This window comes from Vigna unguiculata, chromosome 2 (assembly GCF_004118075.2).
Source record: "Vigna unguiculata cultivar IT97K-499-35 chromosome 2, ASM411807v1, whole genome shotgun sequence".
Classification (NCBI taxonomy): domain Eukaryota; kingdom Viridiplantae; phylum Streptophyta; class Magnoliopsida; order Fabales; family Fabaceae; genus Vigna; species Vigna unguiculata.
In genome coordinates this window covers 28,057,141-28,083,500 of record NC_040280.1, presented here as the reverse complement: position 1 = coordinate 28,083,500, position 26,360 = coordinate 28,057,141, and the positions used below count along the sequence as shown (strand labels likewise).

At 26.7% G+C, this 26,360-nt stretch overlaps 3 protein-coding genes across 3 annotated transcripts; 2 read left to right on the top strand and 1 right to left on the bottom strand.

The window, feature by feature from the left end:
* Positions 1-8,005: 8,005 nt before the first annotated feature.
* Positions 8,006-9,617, top strand: LOC114173123 (isoflavone reductase homolog TP7-like). The gene is made up of 5 exons (XM_028057352.1): positions 8,006-8,304; positions 8,388-8,522; positions 8,600-8,837; positions 8,947-9,150; positions 9,247-9,617. Exons 1-5 carry the CDS (start codon positions 8,122-8,124, stop codon positions 9,411-9,413), a joined length of 927 nt encoding a protein of 308 aa, XP_027913153.1. The 5' UTR covers positions 8,006-8,121; the 3' UTR covers positions 9,414-9,617.
* A 1,201-nt stretch (positions 9,618-10,818) lies between these two features.
* LOC114173087 (isoflavone reductase-like) lies at positions 10,819-12,515 on the bottom strand. Its single transcript, XM_028057309.1, has 5 exons — positions 12,197-12,515; positions 11,980-12,114; positions 11,656-11,893; positions 11,324-11,527; positions 10,819-11,191 (listed from the first exon to the last, which is right to left on the bottom strand). The coding sequence occupies exons 1-5, from the start codon at positions 12,410-12,412 to the stop codon at positions 11,028-11,030; spliced, it is 957 nt and encodes a 318-aa protein (XP_027913110.1). The 5' UTR covers positions 12,413-12,515; the 3' UTR covers positions 10,819-11,027.
* A 4,235-nt stretch (positions 12,516-16,750) lies between these two features.
* LOC114172980 (isoflavone reductase-like) lies at positions 16,751-18,308 on the top strand. The gene is made up of 5 exons (XM_028057158.1): positions 16,751-17,059; positions 17,142-17,276; positions 17,357-17,594; positions 17,702-17,905; positions 18,016-18,308. The coding sequence occupies exons 1-5, from the start codon at positions 16,844-16,846 to the stop codon at positions 18,177-18,179; spliced, it is 957 nt and encodes a 318-aa protein (XP_027912959.1). The 5' UTR covers positions 16,751-16,843; the 3' UTR covers positions 18,180-18,308.
* The last annotated feature ends 8,052 nt before the right edge of the window (positions 18,309-26,360 follow it).

The window sequence follows — 26,360 nt, the reverse complement described above, 5'->3', positions numbered from 1 at the left end:
GTTGATATTTGAAAAGTTTTCTTAGTTCTCTAAAATATTTTTCATCTTATCATACCTTAATTATACATTTGATTTCCTTTGTGCAATTTCTTTCGATAGTCTCTAAAATTATTTCTAAAACACACATTTGTTAGTTTTTTAATATTTTTATTTATTGTTTATTATTTTTATCATGTAGAATAATATTTCGATATATTCTATCTAATTATTTTTTATTTTATAACTCATTATTAATCATACTGTAATTTTTTCACTTTAAATTATGTTTGAATTGGTTAAAATTACAAAATAAAAAAAAATATATATATATATATATATATATATAATGATATTTAGGAATAGTATACGATAATTCACTATAAGAAAAACATGAAATAGTGACTGATTTAGTTATTAACCCATATCAGTCACTATTTTTCGTCATTGGTGGTAGTAGTTGATTTATTGTCTGAATTAGTGATTAAATTAGTGACCGATTCAATGATCGAATCGGTACTTGATTTAGTAACCAATTTAATTACTAATTTATTTGTAATTTGATGACAACTTTTTTTGTCACTAATGATATTTCTATTTAATTTTAACCACTTCAAACATAATTTAATAATTAGTTCTCTAAGGTATTTTTCATCTTACCACATCTTAATTATACATTTGATTTCCTTTGTGCGATTTCTTTCGATAGTCTCTCAAATTATTTCTAAAACACATTTGTTAGTTTTTTAATGTTTTTATTTATTGTTTATTTTCATCATGTAGAATAATATTTCGATATATTCTATATAATTATTTTTATTTTATAACTCATTATTAATCATACTGTAATTTTTTCACTTTAAATTATGTTTGAAGTGGTTAAAATTATATATGTGTATATATATATAATGATATTTAGGAATAGTATATGACAATTCACTACAAGAAAAACATGAAATAGTGACTAATTTATTCATTAACCCATATCAGTCACTATTTTTCGTCATTGGTGATAGTAGTTGATTTATTGTCTGAATTAGTGATTAAATTAGTGACATATTCAATGATCGAATCGGTACTTGATTTAGTGACCAATTTAATTATTAATTTATTTGTAATTTGATGACAATTTTTTTGGTCACTAATGATATTTCTATTTAATTTTAACCACTTCAAACATAATTTAATAATTAGTTCTCTAAGGTATTTTTCATCTTATCATATCTTAATTATACATTTGATTTCTTTTGTGCGATTTTTTTCAATAGTCTCTCAAATTATTTCATAAACACACATTTGTTAGTTTTTTAATATTTTTATTTATTGTTTATTTTCATCATGTAGAATAATATTTCGATATATTTTATCTAATTATTTGTTATTTTATAACTCATTATTAATCATACTGTAATTTTTTCACTTTAATTGTATAAATAACTTTTATTTACTACAATATAAAAATTTAATGTAATTGCTATGAATATTTTTTTGTCACTATCCAACATATATTGAAGTTCAAAAGATACAAAATCTATGTCAAAATTTTATTATTATATTTATTATTTGTTCTTTGTGTCATTTTGATCAAGTGGTGAATTATAACTTTTATTAGTGTATAAAAAAGAGATTCATTAGAATTTAAATAATTGAAGTAAACAAACATTTAAAATATATTTTAATTTGAATATTGGTTTTCCTTTTATATTTTTTTGAAATATTTTTTAATTTTATCAACTAAGTTCATCAATGTTGTAGTTTACAAATTTAATAAATGTTTTGATTCTCATAAAATTTTATTTGGTATTCTAATTTAAAATGTAAACAATTATAATTTATTTTAAACTATTTGATATGGAAGAAACAATCATTTTCCTAATATTAAATATTTGATAATATTATGTTTTCTTTACCATAATTTTTTTTCTTTTATAAAAATTAATATTAGTTAGAACACGGGTACGGGTATGGGTACGAGATTATATCCGTTACCCGGTGGGGATGGGAATGAGACAAAAGTTTGATAACCGTTGGGTTTGGGTATGGGGATGGGGATGAATTTTTGATGCGCGAATGGGTATGGGATAACGAAACCCGTCCCCGCCCCGCCCCGTTGCCATCCCTAATCCTATCCCTTCCCACAAACCTTACGACAAAGGAAATATTAAGAATATTCCATATATATATATATATATAATATGATGACTAGTAATGAATCTTGACCAAAATATTTTAAAGGTCAAAATAATATATTTAAAATTTATATTAATTATTCTTACTAATATAACAAAAATATATAAAATTTGGTATTGAAATTTCTTTGTTAGAAACATGATAGTTTTGAAGTTGTATTTGATATATAATATATTTTAAATAAGTTTTTTTAATTTTATCTCTTCTCCTTATCGAATATCCTCCTACTCCTTATCGAATATCCTCCTATTTGAGAACATCTTTCCATTCTATCACTTTAAAACAAATAAATAAATAAATAAATTTATTATTTTATTTTTCATCAATATATTTATTTAAAAAAAAGTTTAAGACTAAAAATAATTTATCAAAATTTAATCGAAAATTGAGAAACATAATTACTAAAAGAAATATATATGATAATCAAGTCAAAACTAAAAAATGATTATGAAAAAATATATAGTATATAAATTTTTCTTATATATTCATAAAAAATAAACATACGAAAAACTTATGAAATGAAAAAAATGTTAACTATTAAACTAAATATTTCACTATTAGGAGATAAATGAGAATTGTCTTTTATTTTTCAAAGAATGAAAGAGAACAATCAAGAAATGAGAGCAGAAAGCAGGGTTGGGCATAATTGACTCAACTACACTGTTAAAAATTGCAATGATCTAAAAACTAGTTCGTCTAAATTGAATTAAAAAAATAGTTAATAGTTCAAACGAATTGAATGAACTGTTTTCTATTCTAAAAACTGAATTGCACTATAATATGAACTGAACTGTTTTCTGAATTGCATTATTTTTGAACCAAATCATACTAATTTTGAATCAAACTGTATTATTTTTGAATCGAATTATACTAAATTTGAAATAAAATGCATTATTTTTAAACTAAAATTGTACTATTTTTTAACCAAACTTTGAAATTGCTTAGGAAACTACAAGATCTTATACAACATGAACAAAATTTGTATTTCAAGAATCATATTAAAGATAAGCAAAGCCATCCATTTTCCAACAGAACCATCATCACAGGCCTAATACTTCATTACACAAAAATCAAATATTAATACATTTTAATACATAAGTAATTCCATAAACAACATTAAAATATTAATACATCTTTATACATCATCAATCATTTAAATTAATAATACTTCCATTTTACCTTGAGAGGTTATATCTATAAAGAAAAAAATATTTCAGTCAAATTTTATATTGTGTCTGTGTGTAACTTTCTTTTTTAAATTAATAACAAGAATAAATAAATTCGTGCCCTAAATTTTTTTAAGAAAAACAAAAACAAAAAATCGTAAGAATGAAAAATATATAACATAAAAATTATCTCAATAAATATATTTTTTATTATATTTAATTTTATATTTTATTATTTATTAATATTAAATATTATACTTTATAAAAAATAAAAATCTATCTAATTTAATTTCCATAATATATATTATAATTTTAAATATTTTAAGATATATTTTTAAAAAATTTGGAGGGCCATTCCTGAGACTAAACTAAGATGCGCCCCTTATGACAAAAAAAAAAAAACTTTTGCTGGTACTTTCTTCATCAACCACATCCTATTAAATTCACCAGTCATGCATCTAAGTATTCATTAAAATTTTATATACAGGATTAATTCACCCATCTATCTTTCATCTTCTACCAACTCCCTTTCCCAATTAAACAATTCCCTTCTCCACATATGAATGGAATAACTACATATAAAGTCACTTTTCTTTTTATAATCATATAGTCAATTAAAATCCTTTAGATAAATTTCAATATTTTAATCAGACTAATTTTTAATAAAATTTGTTAATTGATATCTATAATTTATTCTAACATAAGAAAAACTCATTAATTAAGCAACTCATAATTGTCCACTTATGTAACTCACGGGTACCTGTATCTCACATACTTAATTAATTATTATTTTTTACATTCGAATAATTAATTATTTTATCATTAGAAATAAAGTAAAGAAAAATACAACTAATTAGTGAGAGGGATTGTTGGTTGTTATAGATTACAAACTTTGCAGTTTGAAGAGGATATAAGCAAAGAAAATAATTTATGTGTTGAATATTTTAAATAATTATTACCCGTTTTCTAATAGAAGAATATCATGATGAATTTGTTAAGTTGTAATTTATTATAAAATTTATTTCTGATTAATTAACAGACTAAAAAAAATTATACCAATATACACAGAGGTTAAACTCCAACAATATAGAGCCAACAATTTTTTAAACCATCAGAAGATGACAGGTTAAAAGTTTTGCATTAATCATACCTATAAAGAATGTATATTTAAATTTAGGTTAGGTATCTAACACTTATCTAATCCGTATTTAATATTTTATATATAAAGTAATAATATTATGATCACACTAATTTATAATTTTTTATGTTAATTATTTTAATATATATATATATATATTATAATTTTAATTTTTACAATAATAATTATATATTTATTATATTTTTAAAAATTATTATATATTTTTTAATATGTGTATATCACTTATTATATTTTATTATTTTTAAAATAAAATATTAATGTATTATGTAAATGTCATATCAAATACATGTCGTGTATCAATGTATGATATATTTCATACTTTTTTTTTTTATGGTTTTCTTGAAACTATTAAGAACATAATGAGCAGATGTTTCAAAGAAAAACTATTAAGTACATCAAAAGAGTTTATTTTGACTAAGTAAATTATAAATGAAATTTTTAACCTAAAATTTTCAAATAAAGTTTACCACAATGTTTTGAAATATTCTTATTGAAAAGAGAAAGACCTAACTTTATTATAAATTTATTGTTTTTTCTTTCCAAAGGGAATAATTGAGGTTATTTTTTACTGCACCAAATCAAAGTCAAGTTTGAACGGGAAAAATAATACCTCTCCCTACGTAAGCAACTCAATTATCATTATTAAAATAATATCAGTAATAATAATATAATGAATAAATGAAGAGGACAAGAAAAGAGAACCGCCTCCCCAGTCCAATACTTCACATATAATTTATTATAATTTTTTCTTTTATAATATTCATATAATATTTTGTAATCAGGTTTACTCTACTTCGTCGAAAATTCTCCAAATAAAAATTGTTTAAAGCATGTCATTTTTAATATCGCCGTCACTGTGTATTTATAAGGTCTTTTTTTCAAAATTATTTGTTCTATTTTATAAGATTTTTTAAAAACTATTTATCGTATTCGTTATTTTACCTAAAATATTCTTAATTAATAATTTTTAATCAAAATATAATAAATTATATTAATCAGATTACCTGTTTTTTGTTGCATCAATAATATATAATGAATTGTTTATTTAAACTTTTCAGTCATACAATAAACATAAATTTAATCACTATACATAAAAATTTACTCTAAAACTTTATAAAATAATTTTGCATTGTTTATTTTTTAATTCTATATAAGCTTGACACTTCTTGTGATTTGGTTAGGTTTATTAATAAAATTCTTGTGGTTGTTAAAAAACTCAGACAGAATCATTGTTTAATTTATTCTGTAAATTAAATAATATTAATTTACAATATTAATATGAAAGTATTATACAAATTAATATGATCCGTGGTGGGTTATTTTGATTAGAGGAAGTCATTGTTGATCAAAAGGCTAAAGAAAGAAGAGACAGGAAAATGTTACAAATCTGATATCATATTAATGTTTATAAAAACAAGATGTAAACAATATAACATTTTCTTATATTTTGATCGATTAATTCGACCATAGAAGTCTAGAAGGACTAAGCTACAGAAGTTAAGTAATGAAGAAAACAAGAGGGTAACTTCCTCTAAGAGAAAACATAATCAAGAGTAACAGAAGCACTAAGAAGATTGTTCAAATATCTATCTTCATTCATTTTAATTTAACCTTGATCATTTAAACTCACTTAATATATATTTTCATGGACTTCAAACTCAAAATAATATGTGAAAAACTATATAAAATTAATTTTGTTCATGAAAACAATATTCAAAACTCTATTTAAGAGACCTTATACATTATACTATGCATAATCTACCCACTATTAACATCGTAACAAAAGTATTACATGTAGAGCATTTAACAATAATCTATTAATCAAAAGCTTTGATAACACTCTTGTGTCTAAATTGTATTTTTCTTCAACTTAAACCAATTTGTCCTGATGCACTATTCTAACACAAATTGGATAAATTTGCATTTCATGTTAATTAATATTCATCTCAAACGAAAACATTTAAGGTATTTTTAAACAATGCACAACTCTACATAAAATTAAGATAATTTTAACATGTTACCTTTTCATTTAGATCATCTATCATAAGATATTATAAAAATCATAATAGTTTTTCTAACCTATATTTTCTTATTTTAAAAATTGTTCCAGCCCAAGTAAAAAAAGAATTACTAAACATTTATAGACCTAAAGTAAAATATTTAAACTTAACAAAATATCATTATAAACTTGATCAAATTGAGAATATCACTTTTTTTCAACTAATCACGTCAAGATTGATGACAAATTCAAAAAAGAAAAGAAAGAAATTAAATAATCTTTGGAATAATAAGAACTTATTTCGTTTAAAAATCTAATAAGTTGAAATTGATTTCTAGCTAACAATTACATTGAGGTGTGATAAAATTATGAAAGAAATGAGGTTTGGATGAAAGAAATTAGAAAGAAAGTATAAATAATTATATTTTAGAGATGGAGATGAGAAAAATGAAAACTAATTCTAGTAGCAAGAAAAAGATAAAAATCCTCCAGAAGTAAAATCAACTTCCTTTATTTGAAAATATAAATGGTTGAAATTGATTTTAACTCTCGGTGTGATCAAATTATGAAAGGAAGAGGTTTTCAAACAAACAGAGAACTAGATAGAAGGTAGAAAGTAATGTTTTGAGAGAGATGAGAAAGTGAAGGGGTTAAGCTGTTTCTACTATTTGTAAGCTCACAATAAAAAAATTGTAAATGCATACTAAGAAAACGTCAAAGCATAATAATAGTACTATACTAGGTAGATAGGACCGACAAAACTTAATACCCGACTCTAAAGTTATATATTAGTAAAGATTGTCTACTCCAAATTTAGAAAATAACAGCTAAAATCACATACTCAAGTCATAGATCTGATACCTAGGTTCCTAATAAGGCTCACACAAGTCTAAAGGAGACCCAACAAATCCAATAAAGACCCAGCCCATAAACCATATAATATGTGATTAATATCCTATAAATATATATGGATGTCAGAAAGTAAAGGAACACAATTCATTAATACTAAAAAGTGTGATTTGAGTTTGAGAACTCTGGCTGACTTGATCGTTGAAGTCATTTCTGCATGTAATTCAAATCAAGCGGAAGAGTATCCATCCAAGAGATTCTCAAGTTGGAGTAAGATAACATTTAAGTCTCATGATATCAAATTATTATCTTTGTAGGAATAGTGATAAAGGACAATGATATTATAACTCTTATTTTTTTATTCTCATCTTTATTTTTCGATGTTGTTTAGAGTTGGTCATCGATCAATGTACCACTATCTTTCTTTTCTTTTGAAAGAATTAGTGACACACATAAAGTCATTTGAGAAAGTAAAGGATGAAAGTAAAAAAAATAAAAGTTTTTCCAATAATAAATAAGAAATATCAATGAATCCCTTCTTCAAGTATTAGTAGTTTTTTTGTTTTTTTTACGGTTGATTATTGGACTTTTCTGTAGGAAGATGATAGATTAACAAAAAAAATTGACAAACTTTTGAGAAACTACCTTTTCTGTATCGACGTTAATTAATCCCTTAGTGTTATATTGGGATAGAAACTGTTATACAGATAGAAGGCAAATTCATCCGTAAACCCAGTGCTTCTTATTTGATCAGAACTTTAAAGTTGAGTTATTATCGTTGAATGGCAGGGAAGAGCAAAATCCTGGTTATTGGAGGAACAGGATACATAGGAAAATTCATAGTTAAGGCTAGCACAGAAGCAGGACATCCCACGTTTGTGTTGGTGAGAGAGAAGACTGTTTCAGATCCTCAAAAGTCTATACTTATTGAGACCTTCAAGACCTCTGGAGCCACTCTGCTATATGTATGTTCTTTTCTCTTCATTTAAGTAGAAAATTAGGTTAGTGTTTCAAATTTTGATAAAAATCCCTGTGGGTGATTGTGCAGGGTGATCTAAATGATCACGAAAGCCTTGTGAAGGCATTGAAGGAGGTTGATGTTGTAATATCTACAGTGGGTGGAGAGCAGATAGATGATCAAGTGAAGCTGATTGCAGCAATTAAAGAAGCTGGAAACATCAAGGTACATCCATAATGTCTTGTTTTACAAAACCTTGAATCAGACATATCATTATTAATCTCTGTTTCTTCTGTCATCAGAGGTTCCTCCCATCGGAATTCGGGCTTGATGTGGAGAGTCACAACGCAGTTGAACCAGCAGCGAGCTTTTTCAATAAAAAGGTGAAAATCAGAAGAACAATTGAAGCTGAAGAAATCCCCTACACATACGTTTGTTCATATGGTTTTTTTGGATACTACTTGTCTACACTGGGACAACAAAATGTCACAGCCCCTCCCCGGGATAAGGTTGTCATTCTAGGAAATGGAAACGTGAAAGGTAACAACCCACATGCCAAATTAATCCATTACAGATTTTTGTACAAGTAAAATATAATAGACAGTAGTTCAATTGTCTGAGATGTGTGCGTTTGTAATGTTTGTTTCAGGTGTTTATGTGTCGGAGGAAGACGTTGGGACTTACACCATTAAAGCAGTGGACGACCAGAGAACCTTGAACAAAAGTCTATACCTCAGACCCCCTGAAAATGTTTTGACCTTCAACCAGCTGGTGTCGTTGTGGGAGAACAAGATTAAGAGTACCCTTGAGAAAGTCTACATCCCAGAAGACCAACTTCTTAAGAACATCCAGGGTCAGTGTATATACTCTTCATCAATATTTAAATTGTTCAGTGAATTCAATGCAATGCTTTTTCACTTTTGTTGTGTGATCTTATTTTTCTCTGCAGAGTCTCCTTTCCCTGCCAATTTCATGTTAGCAATATGCCATGCAATGCTGGTTAAGGATGTTACTTCGAACTATGAGCTTGACCCTTCTTTCGGCGTGGAGGCTTCTGAAATTTATCCAGAGGTCAAATACACTACCGCCGACAACTATTTGAATGCGTTCGTCTGAAATCTGTGGAAATCGTAGTTGCCAATAACTACTGCACCCGACTCAAAAAAACAGAGTATTTTTGTATATTTGTGTTGTCTTTCTGTTTGGCTAGTTACTTGTGCTTGTGTTTTCTACAAAACGAGTACTGTCCGCTGTATATTTTTGAGCGTGATTGAAACTGCGTAAAAGTTCTTCTAATACAGTAATATTAATGTTCTGTCACGATTTGTTTTAGTAGATCTGTGTTAAGATTCAAATGCAAGATATATTAGTCTTACATTATATTAGAGCTATAATATATTAGTACGCAATTTATGAGATTTTTGAGTTCTAAAACTAATTACTGGTATTTTAGTATGATTATCTCAAAGACTTGATGAAATATTGACAAAGTTTTTCATTCTGTTTATGGCCTTAAATAAGTTGTGCAGGTGATAATACCAGCATTATAATAACCGCATGGGTGTAAAAAGATTATGTGGCGAGATGTTAAGATCTAACTATAAGTTTCCTAATAATACCCATACTTGTAGTATAAATGATGGCTACAACTAAAAAAATAAAAACCTATTTTTTAAGCAAACCATGCTTCACAAAAGAGTAACAAGTGTACGGGTGTTTGAGTGAATTTTAATTCAGTTTCATTTATAAATTCAACTCTGAATCAAACTTTAATATATTGCATTTGACTTGATGAATTTTATTTTACGACATTCATTTTTTTTAATTTGATAAAAGACAAAATAAATTTATGTAAGTGACATTTGTACAAAAAGTATGAGTAATAAAGAATCGCTAATGATGTTTGTACGCCATCTCATTAATAAAGGATAAGAAAATTAAGTTCCTAGAAATTTCCCAATAAAATTGAGACAATCTAAGCTATCAAAATAACCTACTAGTGTAAGATTGGTAGTACCTATGAATCAATTTTCGCCTTAAATCATATTTGATATTTTCCCATATTTGGATAGTTTCTGACATGTTTGTATATTTTTATCATTAATGTACACTCTTAATAGGAATAATTTAAATTAATATTATTCGATTACTTTTTCAAAAATTATAAAAGAAACTAAAGTTATCAAATTTCCCTATAGTTTATCTCATTAACAAAGGTTAAAATTTCAGTTGCTAGAAATATTATTGCCAATGATGGTAAGTACTGCTCCGTCAACCACCACAAGCTCAAGTTCCACCGGAGCCTGCGTCTTTCATTTTAGTAACTGATATTGTGATGCTGAAATTGATTTCTACTCTTCTGTACAACCTTTTATCTTTATCTTTCTGTTATCAAATCCCTTGTTTTCTTTTCCTTATTTTATCTGTTTAGTGTGCCTCTTCCATGAATCTCCTCCATTACAAGTGCAATCCTGTGTGCTTGAAATTCCTTTTCAGGGTCCTTACGAAGCAGAAAATAATCAAGACACGTAATCAAGAATGATGTATAAAGTTTGGAAGCAGTACTTTTGACTGCAGATTACACATTACAGTACTACAATTCTTTTGGGTTAAAAGAATATTACATTAAAACAATGATATATGAATGATTATTGAAGCGTAAGACAATCGAAAGAAACTTTGCAAAAATAAAAAGAGGAAACAGAGCATCATAAGATTGCATTTGTTCAATCAGACAAACTGGTTCAAATATTCATCGACGGTGGTGTATTTAACGTGAGGATATGCCTCAGAAGCCTCAACGTCTCTGGTGGGGTCAATCTCATACACTGCATCTCCCCTTATCTGCTGTGAATGATACAATGCCAACAGGTAATTATTTGGGAAAGACAACTCTGCAGTCAACCAAAAACAAAATAAATCAATTACATGCTTTATTTCACAAACCACCATATGAAAGGATATACTCATATCCTACCCAACAAAAATTGAATTTTGTTGTTATGAGTGAAAGGAGTGTTACTTACCTTGAATATCCTTCAGAACCTTTTCCTCCGGAACATAGATTTTCTCAAGACTCTTGCCAATCTTTTTCTCCCACAAAGACACAATCTCATTCAAGGTCAAATAATTGGCAGGAAGTCTTATATGGACGGCTTTGTTCAAGGTGTTAGGGTCATTCACTGCTTCCACGGTGTAAGTCCCTACATCAGCCTCGGTCACATATGCACCTGAAACCAGTAACACTATTATATATATCTACTCCTTCAAGCAATTCACGGCCAGTGTGTGCTAAAACAATTGTTATATATAACTGTTTGGTTTATAACTAAAATTGAACTTTACACTATAACTATACCTTTGACGTTTCCATCTCCTTGAATGTATATCTTGTCGCGAGGAGGAACAGTGATATCAATCTGTGCTAGGTTACGTAAGAAATAACCGGTAAAAGCATGACAACAGAGGTAAGTGTAAGGGACTCCCTCAGCTTCAATTACTCTCCGGATTTTTGCTTTTTCCTCAAACACTTCTCTCACTGGTTCAACTGCATCGTGACGATCCACATCCAGTCCAAATTCAGATGGGAAGAATCTCTGTTGAGAAACGAAATTAGTATGGAAAATGTGCTTATTTAGAATAGATTTTTTTCCATGAGCAAGAGAGGCATATAAGCATATACCTTGATGTTTCCAGCTTCTTTGATTGCTGCAATGATCTTCACCTGATCTTCTATGAGAAGTCTCCCAAAGGAGCAGATGACGACGTCAACCTGTTTGATGGCGTTGACGAGACTTTGATGATCGTTCATGTCTCCCTGCAGAGAGAAAGGAGTGGTATGATGAATGGTGTGAAAAGAGAAAATGGTAAGAAAGAGATGAAGAGAGGAAGGAACGTACTTGGATCAGAAAAACACCAGCATTTTGGAAGTTCTGAAGGAGTTCATCCCTGGTTTCTGGATTTGCAGCTGTGACGAGCCTTGGCTTGTTAACAGTGGATGGAGTGTCTCTAACCAACACATAGGTAGGATTACCTGCCTTCACACTTGCCCACACAATGTGTCTTCCAATGGCTCCTGTCGGTCCCAAAACAAGGATTCTGTCTTTTCCGGCCATGAGAAGAGATGACACTGAAAACAAACACTTAGCTCTGTGTGGGTTTCTTGTTTTGATAGCTAAATAACTGATTAAAGCAGCAATGGCTTTGTGATGCACAGACAGCAACACTTGGGTTGGTATTTATAGGGTAACCAAGTTTATGTCTTATAACTTCTCTACAAGATTAACTCAGTTGATAAAATAATATGTATTTTCTTACAGAAGGGAGGCTGCGCCTTGAATTGAGAGGTCTAAAACCAACGAATATTTGACTTTGGTATATGATGTTCATAAAATGTCTTATATCTATAATGTTGATCTCCATGTTTAACGCTCCCGAATAAACAAATATATATTTGCTTACCAGCGGCCGTCGGCATCATGACTCCATCAATTCTCAAGTCCATAAACAACCAACAGTTTGACTTTCCTTTTGTTATTTTTATCCAGCACCCAAATATGTTTGCAAATAAACAAGAGAGAAATTATCCACAATAGACATCCTTTTCCAACGTACCAAAACAAATAGTGTTTTAAACTCATTAGAGCATATATTCACTTAATATATGCTCTGGTCTTCAAGAACATGATGCAAGCGAGAAACTAAAACAAATTCAAAATAATTCTAATTTTAATACAAAAAATTACTAAATATTTAATTAAAGAAGTCAGTGAATCGAAATATGAGGTTATATTTTTATTGTTGATGCAGAAAGAAGAAAAACAGTCAATTTTGTGCAAAATACTACCTTAGACAAAGTCACCCAATGAAGATAAGATAGCAGCGACCAAACATTTATGTCTAACAAGGGTGCATTAATAAACTTTGTCGCTTGTGTCATAAAAGTATGTGAACTTTAATTCGAGTATGGCTCAATCTTTTCTTTTTTTTTTCATGAAACCGCCTTACATAATTTAAACAAACCAGTCACTACATTGACTGAAAGAATTTATAAAATTGATAAAAACAATTTAACATTATGTATTTTACTTTTTAATTTTTAAATACTTTTCACAAGAAATAACAGTAAATATTTACTTAATGTAGAATTGGTACAAAATAAGATTTGAATGATAAGTTAAATTTATGATAAAAAAAAAAAAAACTTTATAATCATCTACGTACATAAGAGACATATATGCAACAATTGGCTGAAAAGGTCCAGCCGAAATAATCCAAGCTGCCTATCACTGTACTAACCCCGGCGGAATCAGAAAATATTATTATAATCTAAAGTTCTAAAATGGCGATCAAACATATTTCATTGATTTACTTTTTTGATAAAATGGCTGAAAAGTGGTATAATATTCTTCTTTGGTTTTATACCAAAAAACTATTAAATTTAAAAACACAAGTCAGCAGGCACTAAAAAAACCAAATTTTAAAGTTGGGGAAATGTCATGACATGAATTTTATCTATCATTATCTAATATAAATTTAAGCTTAATGTTTTATTCACTTGGAAGAATTTATTGTTCAGATTGAATAGAAAATAATGATTTAAGGTTAACCATGATGTTCGCTTTCTATTATCAATCACGTGAGTTACATAGCCTTATTCTCTACATCATCATTCCTAAGACAAATTTACCTGAAAGAATAACGTCATACCAATAATTATTTTTCATTTTCTATAATTCCAAACTCGAAACCACCATTCTAGGCATTCAAATAAGTAGACAATTTTTCTTAAAGCACGATTCAATTCAATCCGAGTATAATCTATTTATATAATTGTAATTATTCTTCTAACAAGTCTTGAACTTCAATATTAACTGTTTGTCACTCCAAATTGCACATATAACTTAAGTAAAAATTTCGGCCACTAACACTTAAACATCTATATTTAAAATTTAACTTTCAAGTTCCAAAAATAATATAACACTTACTCCAATATCACTTAAATTATCTCTATATATTATAAATCATCAATTTTCATTTTAATAACACTGCCTAGAACAAATGTGAAGCTAAAATAGTTCTTCTTACTTAGAAATTGCTTAGAATTAAAGAAAAGACTAAATAACTAAAACTTCAATAGCAAAATCACCTCTAAAGTGATGTATGACAAACTTGTTTGACCCTAAAGTGATGCGCGCCGTTCATTTTTTGTGGCGAAAAGGCAAAAAGAATGGCCACATTCACATCAGCGGAAATGGCACGAAGCCAAGGAATAGCCAAAATGCAGTCAAAGGCATAGGGTTTCTATTTTTGGAAAAAAAAAATAAGACTTGACAAAAGAATAAAATAAAGCAGATTCTTGAGTCAAAATTTACCACTACCGAAAATACTTTTAAAAATATTTCAATTTCTTTCTTTTAATATAAAAGTACTATTTTTCATTTAAATTACAAAAAAACAAAATGATCTTTTTAATTAAGTTGGATAAAGAATTTAATTTAATTCTTTAAAATGAAAGAGAAATCATAAAAAAGAAAACCTGAATTTAAACAATTTTACGTCATATTGTTAGGGCTGCCATAAAACTCTACTTCATAATTATCAAGTTTTACATCAGACTCCTGATCATCCAACATAAATAACTTCCAATTATTTAAAAAAATATTGTCAAACAATTTTTTTGTTGTCATTTTTATTCTGGATTCTATAATGGTATTTTTATTTTCATAATGTACAAATAATTCAAAAGAGTAATTAATGTAGTCACCAATAAGGATGTCAAAAAAATCTGTACCGACGGGTATCCGTGAATAAAACCCGCAACAGATAGGAAATAAATATTGTAAATAAATATCTACGGATAACGGGTACGGGTATTTTTAATACCCGCATGTTAACGAGATGGGTACGGGTACAAGTATTTTTAATACAACGCATGTTAACGAAACAAGTACGAGTATCATAGTATATGTATCCTGAATACACGTACCCATTATACTCTAATTTAAATTAAAAACAAAAATATGATTAAAATATTAACATATTGATTTTGAATGAGTTATTTTTTTATCAATTAGTCTTAAAAAAAATCATTTCTTTGTTTTGTCATTCAACACCGTTTAAATAGGTTATTTGGATTTTGTTTAAAAATTATGAATGTTATGTATTGTATTTTATTTGAACTTATAATTAAAATATGTTGTTAAATATTTATTTTTTTTGTAAACACCCGTGGATATCCATGAATATTAAAAAATTATGCAGATAACCGTATAACGAATATCCGACAGATATAAGTACGGATTCGAAACGAATATTTATCTAGCAGATAAGGTACAAGAGAGCTACTACCCTTACCCTATTTGGTCCCGTAGACATCTCTAATCACCGGTAGTAATATTTCTTTACCCATGATGCGTACACCCTCATTTAAATCAAATTAATGTTATTTAGTCAAAAATTAGTATTTAATTCTAATATAATTGATGTAAAAATAAATAAATAACTTTATCGTAGTGACCTTAAGACTTGATCATTACACATATATAAATTTAGAAATTTAATACCCTTAAAATTACATTAAGAAACACAAATTAGATTATTACTAAAAGTAATTATTAGTATCACTTGTACAAGTACATATATAATGAATCAATTACACCTTTATTTAAACTGATTTATTTCATTTTTATTTATAATTAAAATATAATTTTATTATTTTTCAAATAAAATCATGTTAACCATGGTTATGAATTTTTGACATCTCAATCATAAATTTGCCGTCACATGACTGTACTCATAGTTGAGCCATACTTCATATGTTTGGTCGGTGATATCATTATTGACTGAGTTTGTTTAATGTTGTTACACAAAATTGACTATTTTTTTCCCTATCTACATAAACAATGCAAATCTCACAAACTGATATTTCCGTTGACCGACTTCTTTCATTGAACATTTTGGGAAATAGGTTTTATTGTGATTACGAGTTTTAAACCATGGTCTAGTACTTAGGAAAATATTAAAAGTCTTTTATATTATTTGTATTATTTTAATTATAAAGTTAAATGATGATAGCATAGCTAACATAATTAGTGAACATATTTAAGAAAATGATTGAATCGTTAATTTTGGTGTCTTTATATATATATATATATATATATATATATATATATATATATATATATATATATATATATATATAATTGTATTAATATTGAAAAGATAAATTATTGTTCTAATTATGATACACAATTAATTGGATGTTTGACCAAGATCGAAAGAAAATGTAATTATTGGTTGATTTTGGACCTGAAAATTGGAGCCGCCGGCCGCTGAAGAACATATTAAAATATGTTTATTTGGTGAAAGACTTTGAGAGAACAAAGCCAAAGTTTGCATGCAGAACAACGCTTTGGTGGCCTTATAAATACCAACGGAAGCGTTGCTGTCTTACACCACAAAGCCGTTGCATCTTTAATCAGTTACCTACCAAAACAAGAAACCCACACAGTGCTAAGTGTTTTTTTTCAGTGTCATCTCTTCTCATGGCCGGAAAAGACAGAATCCTCGTTTTGGGACCGACAGGAGCCATTGGAAGACACATTGTGTGGGCAAGTGTGAAGGCAGGTAATCCTACCTATGTGTTGGTTAGGGACACTCCACCCACTGTTAACAAGCCAAGGCTCGTCACCGCTGCAAATCCTGAAACCAGGGAGGAACTCCTTCAGAACTTCCAAAATTCTGGAGTTTTTCTCATCCAAGTACGTTCCTTCCTCTCTTCATCTCTTTCTTACCATTTTCTCTTTTCACACCATTAATCATACCACTCCTTTCTCTCTCCAGGGAGACATGAACGATCATCAAAGTCTCGTCAACGCCATCAAACAGGTTGATGTCGTCATCTGCTCCTTTGGGAGACTTCTCATAGAAGATCAGGTGAAGATCATTGCAGCAATCAAAGAAGCTGGAAACGTCAAGGTATAAGCCTCTCTTGCTCATGGAAAAATATCTTTTCTAAACAAGCACACATTTTCAATACTAATTTCATTCCTCGACAGAGATTCTTCCCATCTGAATTTGGACTGGATGTGGATCGTCACGATGCAGTTGAACCAGTGAGAGAAGTGTTTGAGGAAAAAGCAAAAATCCGGAGAGTAATTGAAGCTGAGGGAGTCCCTTACACTTACCTCTGTTGTCATGCTTTTACCGGTTATTTCTTACGTAACCTGGCACAGATTGATATCACTGTTCCTCCTCGGGACAAGATATACATTCAAGGAGATGGAAATGTGAAAGGTAGTGTAATTAGTTTTGTAAACGAAAGAGTTATAATAATTGTTTTAGTACACACAAGAGTATAAAAAGCTTAGACACAACTCAACTGAATTGGTTTAATGTTTCAGGAGCATATGTGACTGAGGCTGATGTGGGGACTTTCACCATCGAAGCAGCGAATGACCCAAATGCATTGAACAAAGCCGTGCACCTAAGACTCCCTGCCAACTATTTGACCTTAAACCAGATTGTATCCATGTGGGAGAAGAAAATTGGAAAGACTCTGGAGAAAATTTATGTTCCAGAGGAAGAAGTTCTTAAGCAGATTAAGGGTATGTTGCAAGTAACAGCACTATTTATTTATTAGACTTCAAAAATTTATTTTGTACACATCTTGGTTGCATGAATTGTGTGAAATTAAGAATGTGTTGATTTTGTGCAGAGTCGAGTTTCCCCAACAATTATCTATTGGCGTTGTATCACTCACAACAGATAAGGGGAGATGCAGTTTATGAGATTGATCCTGCCAGAGATGTTGAAGCTTCTGAGGCTTATCCTTACGTTAAATACTCAACCGTGGATGAATATTTGAACCAGTTTGTCTGATTTCTAAAATTTCAGGAACAAATGCAATCTTATGATGCTCTCGTTTCCTCTTTTTATTTTTGCAAAGTTTCTTTCGATTGTCTTACGCTACGCTTCAATAGTCATTCATATATCATTGTTTTAATGTAATATTCTTTTAACCCAAAAGAATTGTAGTACTGTAATGTGTAATCTGCAGTCAAAAGTACTGCTTCCAAACTTTATACATCATTCTTGATTACGTGTCTTGATTGTTTTCTGCATTGTAAGGACCCTGAAAAGGAATTTCAAGCACACAGAATTGCACTTGTGATGGAGATTCGTGAAAGAGGCACAAAAACAGATAAAAATAAGGAAAAGAAAACAAGGGATTTGATAACAGAAAGATAAAGATAAAAGGTAGTACAGAAGAGTAGAAATCAATTTCAGCATAACAATATCAGTTACTAAAATGAAAGATGCAGGCTCCGGTGGAACTTGAGCTTGTGGTGGTTGACGGAGCAGTATATTATACCGGTTATAAGCACTTCCAGCTTTTATGTTTTTCAAAGAGAAATGATACATTGACAAAATATTTTTGACAAACTTTTTGACAAATAACATTTTTGGTAAAAAAACCCTAAAATTTTATTATTTTATTATCTTAACTTCCATTGTAAGTTTGTCAACTTTGTCAATCAAATCTTTGTCAAAAAATTATTTTTCTTTTTCAAAAGATAATAACAAATTTTAATACTCATTAAAGTATGAGTTATGATATGTTAACAAATTATTTTTGACAAAGTTTTGACAAACTTTAATTAATCAATTTTAATTCTATTTTTAGAAACTTTAATTATTTTCCTTAAAGTATCTTGTCCTGAAAATTCTTCTAAAGCTCACGTCCGCCCGGAAAGATTATGACTTTGAGTGATAACAGTACTTTTGACATGTGTTACGTGTTTCATTCTTTTGTTTCATCAAGTACACTCTAGATTTCTCTGATCTTTGTAAAGTACTCGGAAAAGTTATTTTGTGATGTTCATATAGATAATTAATTTAAATATACTAGAGTGTAGTTGATCAAATATAAAAGATCAAACATTTTATGCGTTTTTAACTTATAAAAGTAAAAAATCAATTAAATAAAAAAATTAAAAGGATTAGATTACATAAAGGCGATGAATATATAATGTTTAATGACTAATGTGTAAAAAATGGTATTATTCACGAAATAATTTCATAATATTCGCTTGAGTCGAATAGAGTAATTAAGAAAAAAAAATAACAATCTTCAAGAAATTATGAATGTTATATTTATTAATTCTAGATAATTTTTAGACAGAAACACTTCTTACAATATGATTTTTACAAGATAAGACATGGTAAAGAAAAATAGTAAAATTTTAAGTTATGGAAAGATTATCAACCAAATCTTAAATATCCAAGAGTGTGGTAATGTCTAACTAATGTAAAGTTACCAAATCCTAAGAAAAGAAAAATAGGCTTTAAAACTTCTAATTGAATGTTCTTAGGCTATGCAGAACATGTTTTGCTACCTATAGGTTTCTTGTTCTTAAAAGTGATCTAATTGAACACAATATCTCTTAAAATTTTAATCCCTTAAAATTTTAGATCAATGATATTAGGTATTCAACATTTTCGTTCTAATTTTAAACTGATTGTAACCCTAAACAAAAAAATGTTTAATAAAAATGTGAAATTTTAATAAAAATATCATTATAGCATTTATATAAAAATTAAATTTGGTCTCAATGTAGAGAGGGATAAAATTGCTCTATCTAAAAAAAGAAATTTGAATTACATTGAATAAAAATAACGAATATAAAGACCGAATTGAATATAAAACATTGACAATAACATGTGACACTGATTGACACTTGGACAATTTTTTTAAAATAAAAAAAGTTTTAAAAAATTAATAAAATTACTAAATAACACGTGACTGTCAGTGTTCATTATTGTTACTATTCATTACAGTTAATTATTTAAACGACGTTAGAAAAAGAACTAAATTTAACAAAATTGACAAAAATTTTAATCTAGTTAAACAAAAAAAAATATTCAAACTAAATTGACACAATTAATTGAAAGTACGAATCAAATGTGCATTCTAATCTTATTAAAATTGGCAATGTCTCTAATATTTATTTATATTATAATTATTTTATTTAATAATGTAAATGTTAAATCCTTAAAATATTAATTAGTTTTTTAGTAAATAATCCTAAAATCAATACTTAAACATATTAAAACTATATCTAAATTTAAATAGTTGTGAACATGATATTTTTGTAAAATTAATGTTTTTTTATAAATTAAAATATTGGAAAATGTAAAATATTTTAATTTTAGTTTTAGTATATATTAATATTTATAAACACAGCAGTATATTTTTTAAAATATTTATAGTTATGTAAGTATACTCATATGTGGAATCAGAATTTATACAAAATATTTTTTAATAGAAAAACATATTTAAAATATATTTTTACAAATAACAAACAAATATCTTATAACGATCTAATTTTACTCTTTTAAAATCAATGTTGATATAATTTTACATTTTAGTTAGTGATTGGAATGAGGATTATTTGTGAAACACTAACAAACTATCTTATTTTGTTATTTTGCCTTATTTGTCATTTTTTTTTCTTTTTGTATTTTGATTTTTGACCATCAGATTTTCGGATAATATATTAATGTTTTATTGTTCTACAACTTTCTAAAAATGGAATAATAACTTATAATAATTTTTCTTCCATTATAATAAGTGTTGTAAGAACTGTTTAAAATTTTTAGATATTTTGAAAATATATATTTAAAAATATAAAAAACATAAGAAATGTGATATATATATATATATATATATATATGAATATTTTTTATTTTATTTTATTTATGCATTTTACATATAAATAGAACAAAATGTAATATAATATTAAATATTAATAATAACTTAATGTTAATTTTAAATAATGAATAAAAAAATTATCTTTATACGAATGTATTTTAAAATTAAAAAACTAATTTAAATAAAAAATATTAAATAAATATTCTGAACAAGTCTATATACTAATATATTTTCAAAATTGAGAAATACATCAATAAAATATATATCGTAAGCCCAACGCCCAACATAGATTATTATATTATTGTAGTAGTGTGGTAACAATAATATTTAAAGTACTGCATCAAAAAAATTCTTAACTTGTTTTCTCAAATTATATTCTTAACAGATTAAGATATATCAATTTTAAGATGTATATAGGTTGTCATTGATTCTGTACAGTAGTCAAAATTCAAACGTGGTTGCATTATTTCAATTTATATAATATATATTCACATTTCAGAATATTTTTAATCAACAAAATGTTTGGTTGAACTGGACACGAGCAAGTTTTTAATTATATATTCTACTTTTGCATTATTTCAATATATATAATATATTCACATTTCAGAATCATTTTTAATTAATAAAATGTTTGGTTGAACTGGACACGAGCAAGTTTTTAATTATATATTTTACTTGTAATTAGCTGTATGTAATCGAAGTCGGTTAATACCAGCTCATCCTAAAATAAAACATATAAATCCTCACTAATTTTTTATTAAATGGCTCACTTTTTTTATTAGCATCTAATCCACTTAACTCATAAATTTATGGTATGCGAACTCAATAATAAAAGCTAGAAAAATATAAGAAATTATTTAAAACTTGAAAAATGTATGAAAAACTAAAATACATCTATCATAATATTAACAAAGTATATTAGAAACTGAATATATTAATGAAATGGTTTTTATTTTCTGAAAAAGTCATCGACATCATTTAAAACATGGAATAAAATAATATATCTCCAACTTTTTTATATTAAGAAATGGTCAACATTCATATATTTTTAGAGTTCCAAGTATAAATTTCAATAGTTTACCCTTGTGTTTACATGATGAAATGAAATGACCACCGAATTCATTGAATGGTATGATATCGGTAGTTTCGGCCCGTTTGGTTGTGAAGAATATTGGGCTTCAAAATAGCCTTTTAATTCAAAATTGCAAGTTGCTTAAAAAAATAACAATAAATTTAAGTTTGTTTTGTTATCACGAATATAAAAACATTTTATTTTGATTCACCAAAATATTCTCTTGACTTTCACTTCATGTCTTTTTTTCTTCATTATTTTATTTTACAGTAGACTAATTTACTGATTATATGCATATTATTAGTTCTTTTTAGTTCTTATTAATTATTTTTCAGAGGGACTAATAATAAATGGGTTAAATATGTTTTTGGTCTCTTAACTTTCAGTGAATTTTAGAATTATCTATTTTGAAACTTTTGACTAATTTAGTTATTTATCTTTCGAAATACGTAAATTTAGTCATTTTAATCAGATTTTGTTAGGTTTATTTGATGTTTCGTACGTATTTCAGTATTGTATTTGAGTTGTTTATACTGTTTCACATAATTTTGCTTTAATGTTAAGTTAAATACTATTAAGAAACGGCTTGAAATGTAAAATAAATTTAATAAAATTTGATTAAAATGACTAAATTCACGCATTTCAAAAGATGAAAAACTAAATTGATTCAAAGTTTCAAAATAGACTAATTTCAAAATTGACTGAAAATTAAGAGACCAAAAACACATTTAACCCAATAATAAACTGAAAAAAAATGTTTAAAATATCAAAATAATTTATTTTAACGGTTAATTGCTTCATGTACTCGTTTACCCTTTTCAGTTTGATGGTAGTGAAATTTTGTTATACCTTGAAAATAACGTAGGAAAAAAAAATAGTTAGATTTTATAATAGAAAGTTTATTGATTTAAAGTATTTTGATGTTGATAACAATAAATACATTTGGTTCAGTGAATCTTGAATAACATAAACAATATAAATAGAAATTTGTTTAGTGAAATGTGTTAAAATTTACTGTTTTTGTTCTTGGGATTGAAAGATAAAAATTGGTTTTGTAAACCTTAAAAAAAAGATAACTAACTTTTTGGGACAGAGGGTAACATGAGCAAAAGAAAAAAATGTACAAGTGAGTAGAAAAGTTTGGCACTGAGTCTTTCATAATCTCCATACTATTGTCATAATGTGTTAATTCTTATGTGTTAGTTTTGATTATTTAAATATATTTAGTTTTTCTCTATTTTTAATCAGTTATTCAATTTTTTTGTTTAATATTTTCCACAATTGAAAAATCTTGCTTTGAATTGAACCATGAGTGTATACCTGTTATAGGTCATGGATTAAGTAAATTCATCATTTAATTCAATAAAAAAAATAGGTTTTAATGGAGTTAGATTTCTCCATTTTGTTTTATCATAACCAATTTAACCTAAAACACCATTGATTGGGTTGAGTTAGTTGGGTTATATAGGTTTTGAAATCTTCGTTTACAAAAACTTATAATTTTAAAACAATTTTTTCTGACTTTTTTAGAGATTTTATATATAAAATAAAATATTTTTTAATATTTAAAAATTAAATAATTTAATATTTCAAAAATTGATATAAATTTATTAAAGAGGTCTGAATTGACGAAAAAAAAATTGATCCAATGAACAATTATTACTTTAAACCTTGAATATGAAAAAATAATTATTGAAAAGTGTTTGTATGTTTTATAAAAAAAAAAATGAATCGGTAAGGTTTAATCTTATTATTATGTAGCAAAAACAATATATATGGAACAATAAAGAAATAAATTCGGGGTGAAATTGAAAAATATAAACTCTAATTTAAGTCTTTAATTAATATAGATAGTGAAAGGTTTAGATTAAAATCCAATTATGAAAAGGTAGGTAAAATATGTTGAAGTTGTTGGAAGCTTGGGTTGGTTTACTCATCTGTCATGATGTCACATTACACAGAAGTAGCCAAAAACCTACGTTGTGTAGAAAAAAGAAAGAAGTTGTCACTAAGTCACATAAATATACATTTATATTGATTAGTCAAACAACATGTCTTTTGTACATAATCATTTATGCTTGTAGTATTTTTAAAAATTTTAAATTTTATACATATATTGATTATTTTTCAAAGTAAGGATATGTGTTCGAAGTTTGAAAGTTCTGTGTAAAATATTTCTTTTTCTTCTATAAAAAATGTCTTTATAAATTTCAAAGTCTCACATGGCTTCTTGTTTTTTTCTAAACGTACAAAGACTTAAAATGAGTGAAATTGTGAAATGAAGTATCGTAGTACAAAAATAATGTAAAACAATATGTGTTAAATGTACGAATTTCTATTCATTTACCCAAAATTTATTTGAAAAATTTTAAGAATTTAAAAGAATTAATTTTAATTTTTCTTAATAGTTATGTATGAACTAGCTAGCTATCGAGCGATTTTAAGATAATGTTTTTGTTGATTACGTGATTCATTTGGATCAATTATTATATTCAACTCTTCAACGGAAGTGTGAATCCGGTCCCATTTTCAAATCCACATCACATATCACAATCGTTCAAACTTTTTTAAAACAATAAATAACAAAAAGGAAAAAATTAAAAAAATATATCTATTAAGAGAAATTTTTCGTTTGGAATGGTTTGAGACTAATTTATTTCATTTAAAAAATTTAAAGAATTTCTGTAATAAAATTACAAAAATACATGAAATTATTAGGTTTTGTATTTAAATAGTTAATGTCCAGGGATAAGATGGAAAAATTAAAACTAACTTAAACACATAGTTAGGTAGATTATAATAATAAAATTTAAGATTTGTTTATTAAAACTTTACCCAGATTACATTATAAAATACTTAACAAATTTTGAATAATACCACCATACTGATAATTAGGGATGGACAAAATAAACCAAACTGCAGTGTACTACCAAAAACTGCACTGAACTAAAAACCAATTCACATGAACTGCACTGAACTAAAAAACAGTTCAGACGAACTGAACTGAACTGTTATTCTTAAAAATAAACTAGACTGAACTACACTGCACTAAACTACATTTCATTATAATATGAACTGAACTGTTTTATGAACTGCACTACGTCAGAACTGAACTGCACTATTTTTTAACTGAACTGCACGATTTTTTAACTGAACTGCACTATTTTTTAACTAAACTACATTGTTCTTGAACTGAACTGCACTAATTTTTAACTTAACTCACTATTTTTGAACCGTTTTTGAATCGAATTACATTAATTTTGAACTGAATTGTATTATTTTTGAACTGAATTACACTATTTTTGAACTGAATTACACTATTTTGAACTGAATTCGTATGTACATACGGGTGAGCCTACTAGTAATACTTGAAAGTGTTTGAAAACTACAAAATCCTACACAACATAATAAATTTCGTATTTCATAATTCTTATTGAAAATAAGCATAATATTTCAATACATCAAAATCAAAATATTAATATATCTTAATACATAAGTTTATGTAATTAAAATATATTTATCGAACTAAAAATTAATAAAATATATTTACTTTTATAATTTTATATATTTTTATTTTATGTAACTAAAACTAAATCGAAAATTAAATATAAAAATATGACTTAAATTTATATTTTTACATTTTTCTTAAAAACATAATATATTTACAATTCTGTTTCTAAATATAACATACTTATATATTTATAAGTGTATTATTAATTTTATACAAATAAAAATTAATTTTATTATATTTACTTTGTAAATAAATTTGAATTCTCGCTAATAGTGATAATTCTTTTATAAAAAACCTTTTAAAAATATATTATTATTAATTGTTTGTTTTTATTGTAGCTGAATTCATTTATTTATAGATAGAGTATACTTATATTTATATTCTTCTATAATAATTCTATATGTCATTTCTTGACAACTTAATTAATTGTTCACAACATTAACATAGTAAATTAAATATAAGTTAAACAATGTATTAACAAAATTAATTTGTGAAAGAATATTACTATTTTCAAATATCAATTTCTTTAAAAGCAAAAATATTATTCATACAAAATATAACAATTAAAATTTAATAATATTAAACTAGAAGAAAGAAAAATCCATTTCAAATTCACGTATGTCAAACCAAATTGATGGAAAAGAAATAGCTAAATTCGGGTGGTAGATAATCCATTGTAATTGAGATTGTGGTTTAGTTAGGTATATAAAAAATAAATTTGGATAATATTGAAAAGAGAAAAATATTCAGTTTATGCTATAGTTT